The 13,732-nt window shown below is 40.2% G+C and overlaps 1 protein-coding gene across 1 annotated transcript in view; it reads right to left on the reverse strand.

Moving 5' to 3' along the window:
* The window catches only part of LOC122966648 (myosin heavy chain, fast skeletal muscle-like), a 254,697-nt gene that overhangs the window by 33,069 nt on the left and 207,896 nt on the right, over positions 1–13,732 (reverse strand). The window contains exon 46 of the mRNA XM_044330913.1: positions 1,112–1,207. Coding sequence (XP_044186848.1) covers positions 1,112–1,207 — 96 coding nt within the window. The remainder of the gene's footprint in view (positions 1–1,111; positions 1,208–13,732) is intronic.

Consider the following 13,732-nt stretch of genomic DNA (forward strand, 5'->3'; position numbering starts at 1 on the left):
GAGGATAGTATTACCAACAGAGTCCAGTAGAGGGCTCCTAGCATTCTTATAGAACTAGGATTACAATATTGTAACCTTTGTTATATAGGATGCTGAACATGTTTTTGCTAATGGAATGGTGAAAAGTGTATCAAATTTCATTATCCAGCGGTGTGGATAATTGACATGATAATGGGAATTAACTGTGGCTCTGAAGGTTATATTTTGCCTATGATGCTGTATTTATGTTTTAGTTATGCTTCTTAATTTCTGCCTCTGTAAAATGTGAAGGTGTCTTTTAAGCTTGAACCTGACACTGCTATCAATCTTTCAAAGAGTGATGCTAAGCAGAAGACAGTCTCATTTTACCGGAAATTGTCATGTGGGAATGAATCATGATTATTTCTAGGAAAGGGAAATGTTAATGTTGAGCTGAAAGACCTCCCCATCCAGCTAGCTAGATAAGTGATGTACTGCAACACACACTCTAGCCAAGTTAACTGATGCAGCTCCACCTAGCTACTGTGTTGAACACTGTGTGCTCAAGCATGATATAAAGAGAAACTAGAGAGTAAATAATACAGAGTAAATATAAAATTATAAGGAAAAAAGGTTTATTGAATGAATACATTGTAATAAGACAATTCAACAACTAGTTCATATTTTATGAACTCTGTTGAAAGGTGCCAAAAGGATGTCTCTTATTCAGCAGCGTCAGACTAGGAAGAAAACAAGAAAAAAAGTTTCAGCATCTATTCTTATAATAAATAGTGAATAAAAAATGTTATAAAACTATTTAACGTGTATATAAAGTCAAATAACCCCATCAAACTAAGGTGCCCACAGAATAATTTTTGTAAAACACGTGGTTACCTTTCCAGCATCACGGCTCTTGGCTCTCAGCTTGTTGACCTGGGACTCAGCGATGTCAGCGCGCTCCTGAGCTTCCTCAAGCTCATGCTGGACCTTCCTGAATCTAGACAAGTGAGTGTTGGCCTGCTCCTCCTGTTAAGGGTTTAGAGTTGAAGTATGTTGTATTTTTTAATATAACATCATATTAATATGGTTTCTTTCTGTAGTTATTGATTTGTGCTACATTCCTATATGAAAAATTACAAAACATTTGACTCACAGCCTCCTCAGCCTGTCTCTTGTAAGCCTTCACTTTGAGCTGCAGCTTATCCACCAGATCCTGAAGTCTATGCACATTCTTCTTGTCCTCCTCAGTCTATACAAAAAAGAGTGTTATTGATGGAGTATAGAGAGAAAATTATGAAATTAAGAAATCAGGATAGTTTTGAGTTAAATCAGAAATTACCTGGTAAGTCAACTCCTTCACTCTCCTCTCATATTTGCGGACTCCCTTAACAGCATCAGCTCCACGTCTCTGCTCGGCATCAACTTCGGTTTCCAGTTCACGGACCTGTAATGTGATGTTATACAGTTTGTGAAAACCTTGTTAAGGGATTTTAGTAGTGAGAAAGATTTAATTTAAATTTAATTGAAAGTGTGATTAACATCCGAATATATTATGAGCATACTCTTGATTCCAGTTTCTGGAGCTGCTTCTTGCCACCCTTCATGGCAAGGTTCTCAGCCTCATCCAGACGGTGCTGCAGGTCCTTGACTGTGACCTCCAGGTTCTTCTTCATCCTCTCCAGGTGAGCACTGGTGTCCTGCTCCTTCTTCAGCTCCTCAGCCATCATGGCAGCCTGAAATGATGGGCATCAAGCATGAACAAGTATGTGGGGAGGTAAAGTTGAATTTTATAAAAAGAAGACTCATAAACATGCACTCACATCAGTGATAGCCTTTTTGGCTTTCTCCTCAGCATTTCTTGCTTCCTGAACAGTGTCGTCCACTTCACTCTGAAGCTGCACAAAGTCAGACTCCAACTTCTTCTTGGTGTTCAGAAGACTGGTGTTCTGAATATTAAAAAAAGTTACATTTAATTTATATGTAAAACAAAGCTGGTATGTATACTCTATTCATTCTGCATAAAGACATTTTCTTGTGAATTATTGAACATATACCTGAGAGTGAAGCAATCCGACACGTTCACTAGCATCAACCAACTCCTGCTCAGCCACTTTGCGTCCTCTCTCTGTCTGCTCCAGAGCAGCTCTCAGCTCCTCAATCTCAGCCACCATCAGGCCATTTCTGCGCTCCACCATGGCAGCCTGCTCCTTCATGTCCTCCTGTCCTCTGACAGCATCATCGAGGTGCAGTTGGGCATCCTGACAACATGTGGAGAAAAAAAGAGTTAACTTTCTTTGCTCTTCAACATTTGTTTATTGAGTGATCAGACAAAGCTCACCTTGAGCTGTCCCTGGACATTCCTCAGTTGTTTCTGGGCTTCAGCAGACTGCCTGTTGGCATGGCTCAGCTGAATCTCCATCTCATTCAGGTCTCCCTCCATCTTCTTCTTAACTCTCAGGGCATCATTCCTGCTCCTGACCTCAGCATCGAGAGTGCTCTGCATGGAGTCAATCACCCTCTGGCTGTTCCTCTTGATCTGCTCCATCTCCTCGTCCTTTTCTGCAAGCTTCCTGTCAACCTCACCTTTGATCTGGTTAAGCTCAAGCTGAACACGGAGAATCTTGGCTTCCTCATGCTCCAGTGTGCCCTAAAGGAAAAAAGTTGAACATGTACCTAAAGGTTACCAGTCTTTCTCAGAAAAAGTAAAGAAAAAAATCAAATGAATACATGCCATTACATAAATGCTTTTGTAATTTATCACATAAGTGGTCTAATGTTGTAATTTAGATTTTTACCTCTGCTTCCTCCAGTGCTGACTGAATTTCAGACTTCTCAGTCTCCACAGTCTTCTTGGCTTTCTCCAGCTCATGGATGCTCTTTCCGGTCTCACCAATCTGTTCAGTCAGGTCTGAGATCTCCTCTGTAGTACACCAAAAGCCAAAATCCAGTTTAGAGAAACTTAGACTATGCTGTATACATTATAACTACAAAATTAGGTTTTAACAACACAAAACCTCATGACCTTCATCTATACAGGTCAAGGAAGCACCCTTACAATCAATATAATAGTTATATTAAATATCGTGGGATTAACATACGCTGCAGGTTCTTGTTCTCTCTCTTCATGGTCTCCAGCTGATCCAGAGCCTCCTCATAAGAGTTCTTCATCTTGAACAGTTCAGTGCTGAGAGAGCGAGCCTCCTTCTGGGCTCCTTCCAGCTCTGCCTGGGTTTCCATTCTGCAAGGACCTAGAATTATATAGATGAATAACAATGATTAATTACTAAGATAGATTTGTGTTTCACTCAAATCAGTGTGGTTTTGTTTTCCTGTTACCTTATCAAAGTTCCTCTGCTTCTTGTCAAGGTTGGCAGCCAGAGCATTAGCTCTCTCTACATCAATCATGAGGTCCTCCACCTCACCCTGTAGCCTCTGCTTGGTCTTCTCCAAAGAGGCACACTTTGAGTTCACAGCCTCAATGGACTCCTCAGCATCCTGCAGACGCTGGGCAAGCTTTTTCCTGTTGTGAAAAAGTATTTGTTTACACTTCATTGCATAGTGATAGCAACATATGTGAAATGTTATCTGGAAAAGCAAGCAATTGAATTGAAAACTAATTTAAACTCTGAAAAGGTAGTGACTTACTTGGCCTCCTCCAGCTCCTCTGTGCGCTGGATAGCATCAGTCTCATATTTGGTTCTCCACTGAGCCACTTCACTGTTAGCCTTGGACATTCCACGCTGCAGCTCAGCTTTAGCTTCTTGCTCCTCCTCAAACTGCTCTCTGAGCAGATCACAGTCATGGCGGGCTGACTGAACAGCATGGGCCAGGGCATTCTTGGCCTGATGAACATGGCAAGAGGCATTTTAATTGATCTATAATGTATACAAATATTATCTAAATTTTATTTAAATACATAGTTTGTCATGGTGAAACATGTTGATTGATTTGGATAATTTACTTTCACATCTATCAGATTTGCTATTTGGTGTAGTATGAGGGATTTAGAATCCAGGAATTCAGGTGGAAGGTGCTTGGTGCGTAATCTTGGTGTAATTTTTGACCATTCCATGAGCTTCTTTCACCTGAGAAACACAGCCAAACTCTGGTCTATGGTATCAAGAAATGAAATAGATGTTAATACATGCTTTTCGTTTCATCACATTTGGACTACTGTAACACTCTTTTTCAATAAATCTTCCATACACCATTTACAAACTGTCCAAAATGCTGCTGCTAGGCTCTTAACACGATACAACAGATATTTCACATATTACTCCTATTTTAACCTCACTTCACTAGCTTCCAGTTAAATTTAGGATTCATTTTAAAATTTTGGTGCTCACTTATAGAGCCCAGCATGGCCAGGCTCCACAGCATATTATGGACCTTCTGCACCCCTACACCACAAGCCGAGCTGTTAGGTCCTCCACCCAGGGCTTTCTAAGTGTATCTTGTACACATTTTAAGACTCGGAGACATCGTGCTTTCCAGTCGGCAGCCCCTAAGCTTTGGAATAGTCTCCCAATAAGCTTAAGGCCCTTGGATACTGTGGACTCTTTTAAAAAGCAGCTAAAAACCCATCTGTTCAGACAGGCATTTGGATAGTATGTGATATTTTATATTTTAATTTGTATGTTTTGTATGCTCTCCTTGTATATTTTATCTGGTGTCTTTGTTTTTATTTATTTTGATTGTATTTGATTTTATTTCTTGGACTGCAAAGCACTTTGTGACTGGTGTCTGTGAAAGGTGCTATATAAATAAACTTTGCTTGCTTGGTTAGGAAGGAGAGACAGATGTGTGGGAGGTGCTTAAGTCATAAAAGACAAGACTGAGGTGTAGCAGCAATGCCGCATGAAGAGGAATAGATCCAATTTCCACAAATCCCTTTATCAGTTAAATGGTAATATGGTGATAACATTCCTAAACAGGCAACCCAACATTCACAGCCACTTCACACAGTGATTGGCCAGGTATGGTGGTAGGAAATTAAGTGATATTTGAATTTCTCTCTCAAACTCTTTTTTTTTTCTTTCTCACATGGTCGGACGACATGTTGCACAAACTGTTTTTTTTTTTTGTTTTTGTTTAATGCTTAACAGCCAGCAGATCATGTGGGTTAGTAGTACTAGGTGAAGGTGGAGAAATAGGTGACTAACTAAATTTGATAAGAAGGACTCAGTTCATCCCTTGTTAAAAGCTAATAATAGTACATAGTATAGTAACATGTAAACTTATTATACCTTCACTTCCTCCTCAATGTGTCTCTTCAACTCCTCAATCTGCTGAGTGTAAGCCTGCTTGCCCCTGGTCAGCTGGGAAACAAGCGCGTCTTTCTCCTCAAGCTGCCGTGAAGACTCACCTGAATCACAAAATGTAATTGTGTTAAATGTGTTATTTATCAAAATGATCATTACTGGTTTTGATTACTACTTTTCATCACAAGTGACTCACCATTCTCTGTCTGCAGTCTTGCCCTCTGTGCACTTAGGTCATTCAGCTGGCGCACATTCTCATCATTTTTGGACTTAAGCTCACTCAGCTGGTCCTCAAGAGTTCTGCACATTTTTTCCAAGTTTCCCTAACAAAAACAAAACATGATGTATTTAAAAACATTTACATGAACAAAGCAAATGTTGAGCATTTATCTAAGTTGAACGCTACTGCCATATTTATCCATTATAGGTCATATTTCTAAGCATAATGAAAAGCAAATATTTCAGTTACAAACAAAACACTCACTTTGGATTTAGCAACAGCCTCCATGTTGCTGGAGAGGTCATCAATCTCCATCTTGTACTCGCTCTTCTCCTTCTCCAGCTTCTGTTTGACACGCTGGAGGTTGTCGATCTGCTCTCCCAGCTCTGCAACACTGTCGGCCTGCTTCTTGCGGAGAGCTGCTGCGGTAGCTTCATGCTGCAGGGTTGACTCTTCAAGGTCACGGCGCAGCTTCTGGAACTCAGCCTCACGCTTCTTGTTCATCTCAATCTGAGCGGCTGTTGCTCCACCAGCTTCCTCAAGCCTCTCACTGATCTCCTCAAGTTCCCTGGAGAGGTCAGCCCTCTGCTTCTCCACCTTAGCCCGAGCAGCCCGCTCAGCCTCAATTTCTTCTTCCAGCTCCTCAATACGTGCCTAAGTTTGAGGATAGTAATAACAAGAAGGCTTGTTAACTGGAACATACTGTAACAAGATGTTTTTCAGTTCACTGAGTATAATATTCATGTCAGTTACTGTTAGTATGATTTTTATCTGACCCTATGTATTTTACTGATTTTGGATGTTGGACGAGTGACAGAAACATTCCCTAGTCTGTATGACACCTTGGGTAATATGGCATAGCCCTTCTGGGGGGTCTTTTAGATACAAACAATGGATCCATGGTTAAGTTTGGAACGGTTCCAGATGTGGGCATGTGATGACACATACTATGTTGTGAGATAGCTGTCAATCACTTGAGGGATGGCTCCCAACGGAGGTAGTGCCCCTGGAAAACATGTTATTCATATGATAAGATACAGATGTGTAACCCTATATAAGCTGTGCATTGACAGTGGTACATTGCCCAGACCATCTTTGTATATGGAATGGACCCGATGGCCATCGTCTAATAAACGTCTACAAAATAAGAACTTCGACAGCTCTTCCTTTGAACGATATCATCACACATCCTTCCTTTCATTTGGCGTCACGAACAGCCGGTGACGAGATATCAGGTAAGCAGATGTTTGTGATATTTTGAATTTCACTGCTTACCTGACTGCTCACTGCGAAGTACCTGGTTTTTGGATGATGTGGTGTGATGTTGTTCTATTGGCTATGTGGGACTGATTCAAATTATTAATTAAAATTGGTACGGTTATTGAAACCACTTCTCATAGTGATTGTTGATTGGTTTTGAGCAACTGTTGTCAGGGGCACTTAACATATAATTTATCATTGGGGTCGGACTGTGTGTGCCTTATGAGCGCGCGCCTTGGTGTTCTGACGAAGAGAGGTCAGACACATAGAAAAGAAAAAAAAAAGAGAAATCTCCGGAGTGGACACACAGTATAAGTCACACTGTCAGAGCGCTTTTCAAAAGAGAGAGAAAGGCGGGTCTGGGCAGGGGTGCAGACGAGAGGCTATAGAGCGCTCCGTCCCGACAGAGACACTGTTAGAGCACTTTGAGAGAGAAAGTGGGTCTGGACGAGTGTCACAGGCAAGGGCTGTCTAGCGCCTTGTGCTGTTTGTAAATAAATGTTATTGTGATTTTGATTATATAGCGGTTGAGTGCGTTCTGACATACAGTTGATCATTATATCAGCCCGCACAAAAAAAAAAAAGAAAAGAGAGTGGAAGAGACATAAGAAAGTTCTTGTTTCAGAGACGCTGCATGCTTTGGTGTATTATATACTAACAACATTTAATCATGGGGTCACAATCCAGTAAAATGAGTAAAGAGGAGATTGAGATAAAACACAAAACAGAACATGATCTACCAAGAAAGGAAAGGAAAGCAATGAAGAAATTGTTAAAGACGAACCCTCACCTTAAAGAAGTTAAAGCTAAAACAATAAATCAGATGACACCTAGAGAGTGGATGCAAACTAAAATAGGATTTTACTACGTCGAACCATTCTTAACAGACATCTCCGAGTGGACAGATAATAAATTTCCCAGAGACGGTAGTTTTGACAAGAGTAAGTTAGACTTCATACGAGCATACATAATGGATAATACTGCCGTACCTAATCCGAGTTGGGACAAAGAATATATGATAAAGGTGTTCAAAGCATGGGAAATGATGAGTCGTCAATGGCCAGCAAATATGACAAAAAAGTTAATGAAAAAGAAGAAATTTAACCTTATAATGACACAAGATACAATGAATACGGAACAAGTGCAAGGGGAGAAAACACAAATGATTAAGACAACACCAGAGAATAAGTTATATCCTAATATAGATGACATTATATCTCCGCCCGAATATGAATCTGATAATGAAATTTTGGAATGGATGATTTTATGTACAGAAAACAAAACTAAATCTTGCACGCCGAAAAAAGTCACTGCATCTTTGATATTTCCAGTGGAAAGTATATCCAATCAAATCAAGAGCTGGAGAAGACAGTGTACTTTTGAATGGATGCAAAACTGTAGGAAAATGTTTGATATGATATCGAACAAGTATCATGGGCACAGTGACAGAATTCGGGCACAACAAATCAACTATCTGAAGGAAGCAATGTCCTGTGAATTTAAAAAATGTTTTGCCATACTGAAGAATGGGCAAGAGATAGAGATCAATGAAGTATCTAAATGCATGATTGATAGCTTCAAAAGAGTGTTGAAACGGTATGAGCGCGAACAGGGTTTCACATTAGATGTAGAGAGATTTAAAGACCCTAAATATACTAAAGCGGTAATTAACAGTATTACGGATAAAGATGCGGAAATTCTTCACGATCTTATAATGACATACATACAATATCAAGAGGAGCAAGAGAAACAATCAGCGGACGGAGAAACTCTGAATGTTGCGTTTCCACTAGTCACGTTTGATGATAGAGTTTTAGACAAACCTTTGACGCTGAGTGAAATATCACAAATCACACGGGACGCCCCTAAACCACTGATAAATCCCACAGCCTTTCTGAACTGGTGGACAACTGCTTTAATGCATAGCGCGATGTCAGGGAGAGATGTTCGTTACATATTGACAACTTTAATGCCAAATATTAGTGTAGATAAACTGATAGAAGCATGTGAAACATTAAGTTTTGATAATGATGGTCCTCTTGAACATGAAACTCGACTGGAGAAGAAATATCCATGGTTAGACAAAAGGCATAAAGAAGAACACATTAGAGAAATGGCTGATTTTCTTCAAAAGAATGCTGCGCAAGAGAGAGATATCACGCAAATTTTGAACTGCAAACGTAAATCTAATGAACCAATGTTTGAATATGCAGCGAGATTTCAAAAGTGCTGGAAAGAACAGGCCAAATTAGAAATAAAGGAGGACAAAGATCCCTTTTTCACTGCTATGTTTCTAAATGGACTAGATTCAAATTCTTCTTACACTCTAAAAATCGCCGCACCAGATGTTTATTCTTTAACTCCACAAGATTTGTTAAAGAAAATAAGGGAGTTAGACGCCATTGGATTGTTTGAAAAGAATAAGAATATGACACAGGCTTTGCAACTCAATCACGAAGAGCCAACATACAATTTAACAGGTTTCCAAAACACGAACAGAGGGAGAGAGATGAGAAGAGGCAGAGGCAGAGGAAATGGAGCTTGGGGTGAGGGGCAGAGTTGGGCCCCCACACAGAGAGGAGGTTACAGGCAGATGACAAGAAGGGGGAGAAACTTCAACAGGAATGGGATTGGACGTGGAGCAAGGCGAAATCCATCTGATGTATGCCATTATTGTCAACAGATGGGACATTGGGCAAGAGATTGTGAACTAAAATGGCAGGAAGAATGTCAAAGACAAACATACACAGGAGCAAATTTTAACAATAATACACACCCATACACACAGCCTCGAACACAGACACTGAACCAGCAGTCTGAGACAGCTGCTGCAGGAAATGTGATATGGAATGCATGACTCAGACAACAGAGGGACATGGATGATTTAAACTCACAGCATGTTAAAGTGATAATTAATACACCTCAATTACAGATTTCTAGTAAACCATCTGAGATACCACAGTTAACCTTGAGCATTGCAGGTAAAAGGATCCCTTTCTTAGTGGACACTGGAGCTACTATGTCGTGTTTGAGAAGAAAAGATTTGAAATGCCCAGTTAGTAAGGAAATCGTTAAGTCAATTGGCATTTCTGGAGTGACTCAAACTGAACCAATGTCTATACCTTTGACAACTTGTGTGGATGAACATAAATTTCAACATTCCTTTATAGTGAGTAATACGACACCAATGTCACTATTAGGAAGAGACATTTTAAGCAAATTAAATGCGGTTATTTCATGCTCTCCAGATGGGTTGGAAATACACATTCCTGCAGATAGAGTGCATCAACTATTGTCTCATAACATTGGAACAGCTTATATAGCTACATCCACATTAACAGATGTTGATTTAATTTACAGGTTGTTTGCCATGGACGAAATCAAGAAATTAGCGGCATGTCAACAAGCAGCTGCAGCTAAAATATTACATATGAAACCAGTTGATCCTCCATTCTCAAATAAGATGACGAGTCAAAAGGAAATGGATGAAAATACACCATGTTTTTACATGTCTCCCAATGGTCTTGTATTATTATGGAAAACAACAACTAAAGAGATTCGATTCTTTGTATGTGCTGTACGCACAGACTTTACAGATATTGATCCATTAGTGAAATCATGTATTGAATACCTTGAAAAAGTACCAGATAATAAAGATCAAAACAAAGGCTATGTCGTATGGTCTTATAATGTGGAACCAACTCACTTCTTCATTAAACCGTTGCAGCATAATATGAAACCACTGATCGTGGAGAATGCAATGAGAGAAATTCAATTGAAAGCGCCATCCATATTAGCGTCAGTTCCAACAGAACTATGGGCACTGCATGCTAATCATGTTGGATTATTAAATATACCACCTTATCGAGCTAAAATTAATCCCAATAAATATCCGGTTTACGTTAAGCAATATCCACTTTCTAAAGAAAAGGAAGAAGGAATTAAACCGGTTATTGAAAGTTTATTGCAACAAGGAGTAATTGTTAAGAGAAGATCCCAAAATAATACGCCGATAAATCCAATCTTAAAGCAAGGAACAAATAAATATCGGTTCACACAAGACTTAAGAAAAGTTAATGAAGCCGTTTATCCTATTGCACCAGTAGTACCAGATGTTAATTCCATTTTAGCAGCACTGCCAGCAGACTCTAAATTTTACACAGTAGTAGATTTATGCTCAGCATATTTCTCCATCCCTGTACATCGGGATACACAAGATTTGTTTGCATTTACATTCAAAAATGAACAGTATGTGTGGAGGCGCTTGCCAATGGGCTTTGTTGATTCAGCAACTGTACGCCTCAGCGGTTAATATGCATCTGGCTCAATTGACCTTACCCGGACCATCTACGCTATGTGTTTATATTGACGATATCCTCATAGCATCACCAACTGAGTCTCACTGCCTCCAAGACTCTATTGCTCTCCTAAAGCATCTCGCCATGGGTGGACACAAAGCTTCTCTTACAAAGCTACAGTTTTGCCAGCCAGCGGTCAACTATCTGGGCTTTGTTTTAAGAGATGGATGCCGATATTTGTCTCCCGAACGAGTGAAGGCAATAAAAGACATCAAAAGACCAAAGACAAAGACTGAACTTTTATCCTTTCTGGGTCTAGTGAACTATTGTAGGGCATGGTTGGCTGATTATGCCACATATGACTCTGTATTGCGCAAGGCAACCATCAAGGATGCTCCGAACGACATCCAGTGGAATGAGGAAATGAAACAAGCCTTTCGTCACATCAAATACCTTCTCTGCACAGCTCCAGCATTGGGACTGCCGGATTACAAGCTAACTTTTCACCTCTATGTGGCAGAGAATGGTACTGTCGCATCCGCAGTGTTAGCACAGATGCATGGTGACAGGTCAAGACCCGTTGCATATTACTCCAAAACACTTCCATTAATCGTACAAGGCATGGTTCCTTGTTTACGAGCTGTTGCCGCTGCTGCCATCATGGTTGAGAAAGCACAAACGATAGTCTTAGGACATACACTGGTATTACATACAACACATGTGGTAAACATTATTTTGCTCAACATAACAACACAACATATGACTAGCCAGAGACGTAGTAATTATGAGCACATTTTAACAGGGACTCAAAATCTTACTATTTCAACCACAACACATATTAACCCCGCACTACATTTAAAGGCATTACTACATGGGGAAGACAAAGAACACGAGGAAGTGGAACATGATTGTATGGAATTGATTAACTCCACTTCCAGTGTGAGAGCAGATTTGCAACAAACGCCTTTGGAAATTAATGACCTCATCTTATTTTGTGATGGATCATCAATGAGACCGGATGATAAAACCACATTATCAGGTTACGCAATTGTGGACAATCAAGATAAATGCATTGAAGCATATAGGCTACCTGTTTCATCAGCACAAGCGGCAGAGCTAATAGCCTTAACTAGAGCATGTACTCTAGCACAAAATAAGACTGCAACGATATACACGGATTCAAAATACGCGTTTTCGGTGGCGCATGATTTCAGTAAAATTTGGGAAAATAGAGGATTTATAACAACCTCAGGAAAACCAATTCAACATGCTACTTTAGTGAAAGATCTATTGGCAGCCATGATGTTACCAGAGCAGCTTGCCATAGTAAAGTGTGCAGGCCATTCTAAAGGCGAATCAGAAGTGGCAAAAGGAAATAACTTAGCAGACAAATATGCTAGAGAGGCAGCTTTAAATGCAACCTTCCCACCATGGTTGAACACAGCTCTAACAGCAGTACAAACGACTAATCCACCTTATACTGTTAATGATTTAATTGAATTTCAAACACAAGCCTCAGAGGCGGAAAGAAAGTTGTGGCTAAAGAAGAACTGCCATAAAGATGTGGATAATTTGTGGAAATTTAAGGATAAAAGAGTAGCCTTACCTAAACTAGCATATGATCCTCTAATCGCGTATGTACATGGGATAACTCATGTAAATTACAAAGCGGTAACAGATTACATATCTAAATTGTTTTTCACGATAGGTTTGGAGAAGCATGTTAGAAGATATATCAAAAGATGCTTAATTTGTGCACGATGCAATCCACATAATAATCCACCAAGGCATGAACACTTGCCAAGACCGGAAGGACCTTTTCAGTCATTACAAATTGATTTTACGCATATGCCCAAATGTCGAGGCTATGCATATCTACTCGTGATTGTGGATCGATTTTCTAAATGGCCGGAGGCGTTCCCAACAAGAAAAGAAAATGCTCAAACTGTAGTCAAGTGTTTAATGGAACATGTTATTCCACGTTTTGGTATACCTGAGAGCATTGACTCGGATAATGGAACTCCATTCACGTCGAGAGTAACTAAATTACTGGCTAAAGCATTAGGAATCGAATGGAATTTTCATATTCCTTATCATCCACAAAGTTCAGCTCAAGTAGAGAGAACAAATAGAACGATTAAGGAAAAACTGATAAAAGTGCACCAATCCAGACAGCTAAATTGGATAGAGGCATTACCATTGACGCTCTTGTCTATAAGGGCAATGCCGAACAAAACTACTGGATTGTCGCCACATGAAGTGTTAATGGCACGACCTTTTCCTTTAGGAGTCAAGATGAACGAGAGAACACCAGTGGATCTGACACAACTACAAGAATTACAACAAAATTACGTTAAACATCTGTTTTCTTTCGTTTCTCAGTATTCTCAGCAGGTATTTGACGCTCTTCCTTTTCCAGCTGATACGCCTACACATAACTTCCAACCAGGTGACTACGTGCTGATTCGCAGTCTAAAGCCTACAGGAGGAGAACCACGCTACGGACCTCCAACTCAAGTGCTGATGGTGACAAGGACCGCCGTCAAGGTCAAAGGACAACCACAATGGATTCACGCATCCAGAGTGAGGGCGGCACCATCGACCGAAATGGAGGCGACAGATGCGAATACGGCAACGTCACAAGAGGCGGAGACGGCAACGCCAGAAACACACGAAGGGGAGTGATGAGAGAGCGTAAACGAGGGAGAAACACGCATGACACATCTAACATTTTA

The sequence above is a fragment of the Thunnus albacares genome, chromosome 17 (genome assembly GCF_914725855.1).
Source record: "Thunnus albacares chromosome 17, fThuAlb1.1, whole genome shotgun sequence".
NCBI classification, from domain to species: domain Eukaryota; kingdom Metazoa; phylum Chordata; class Actinopteri; order Scombriformes; family Scombridae; genus Thunnus; species Thunnus albacares.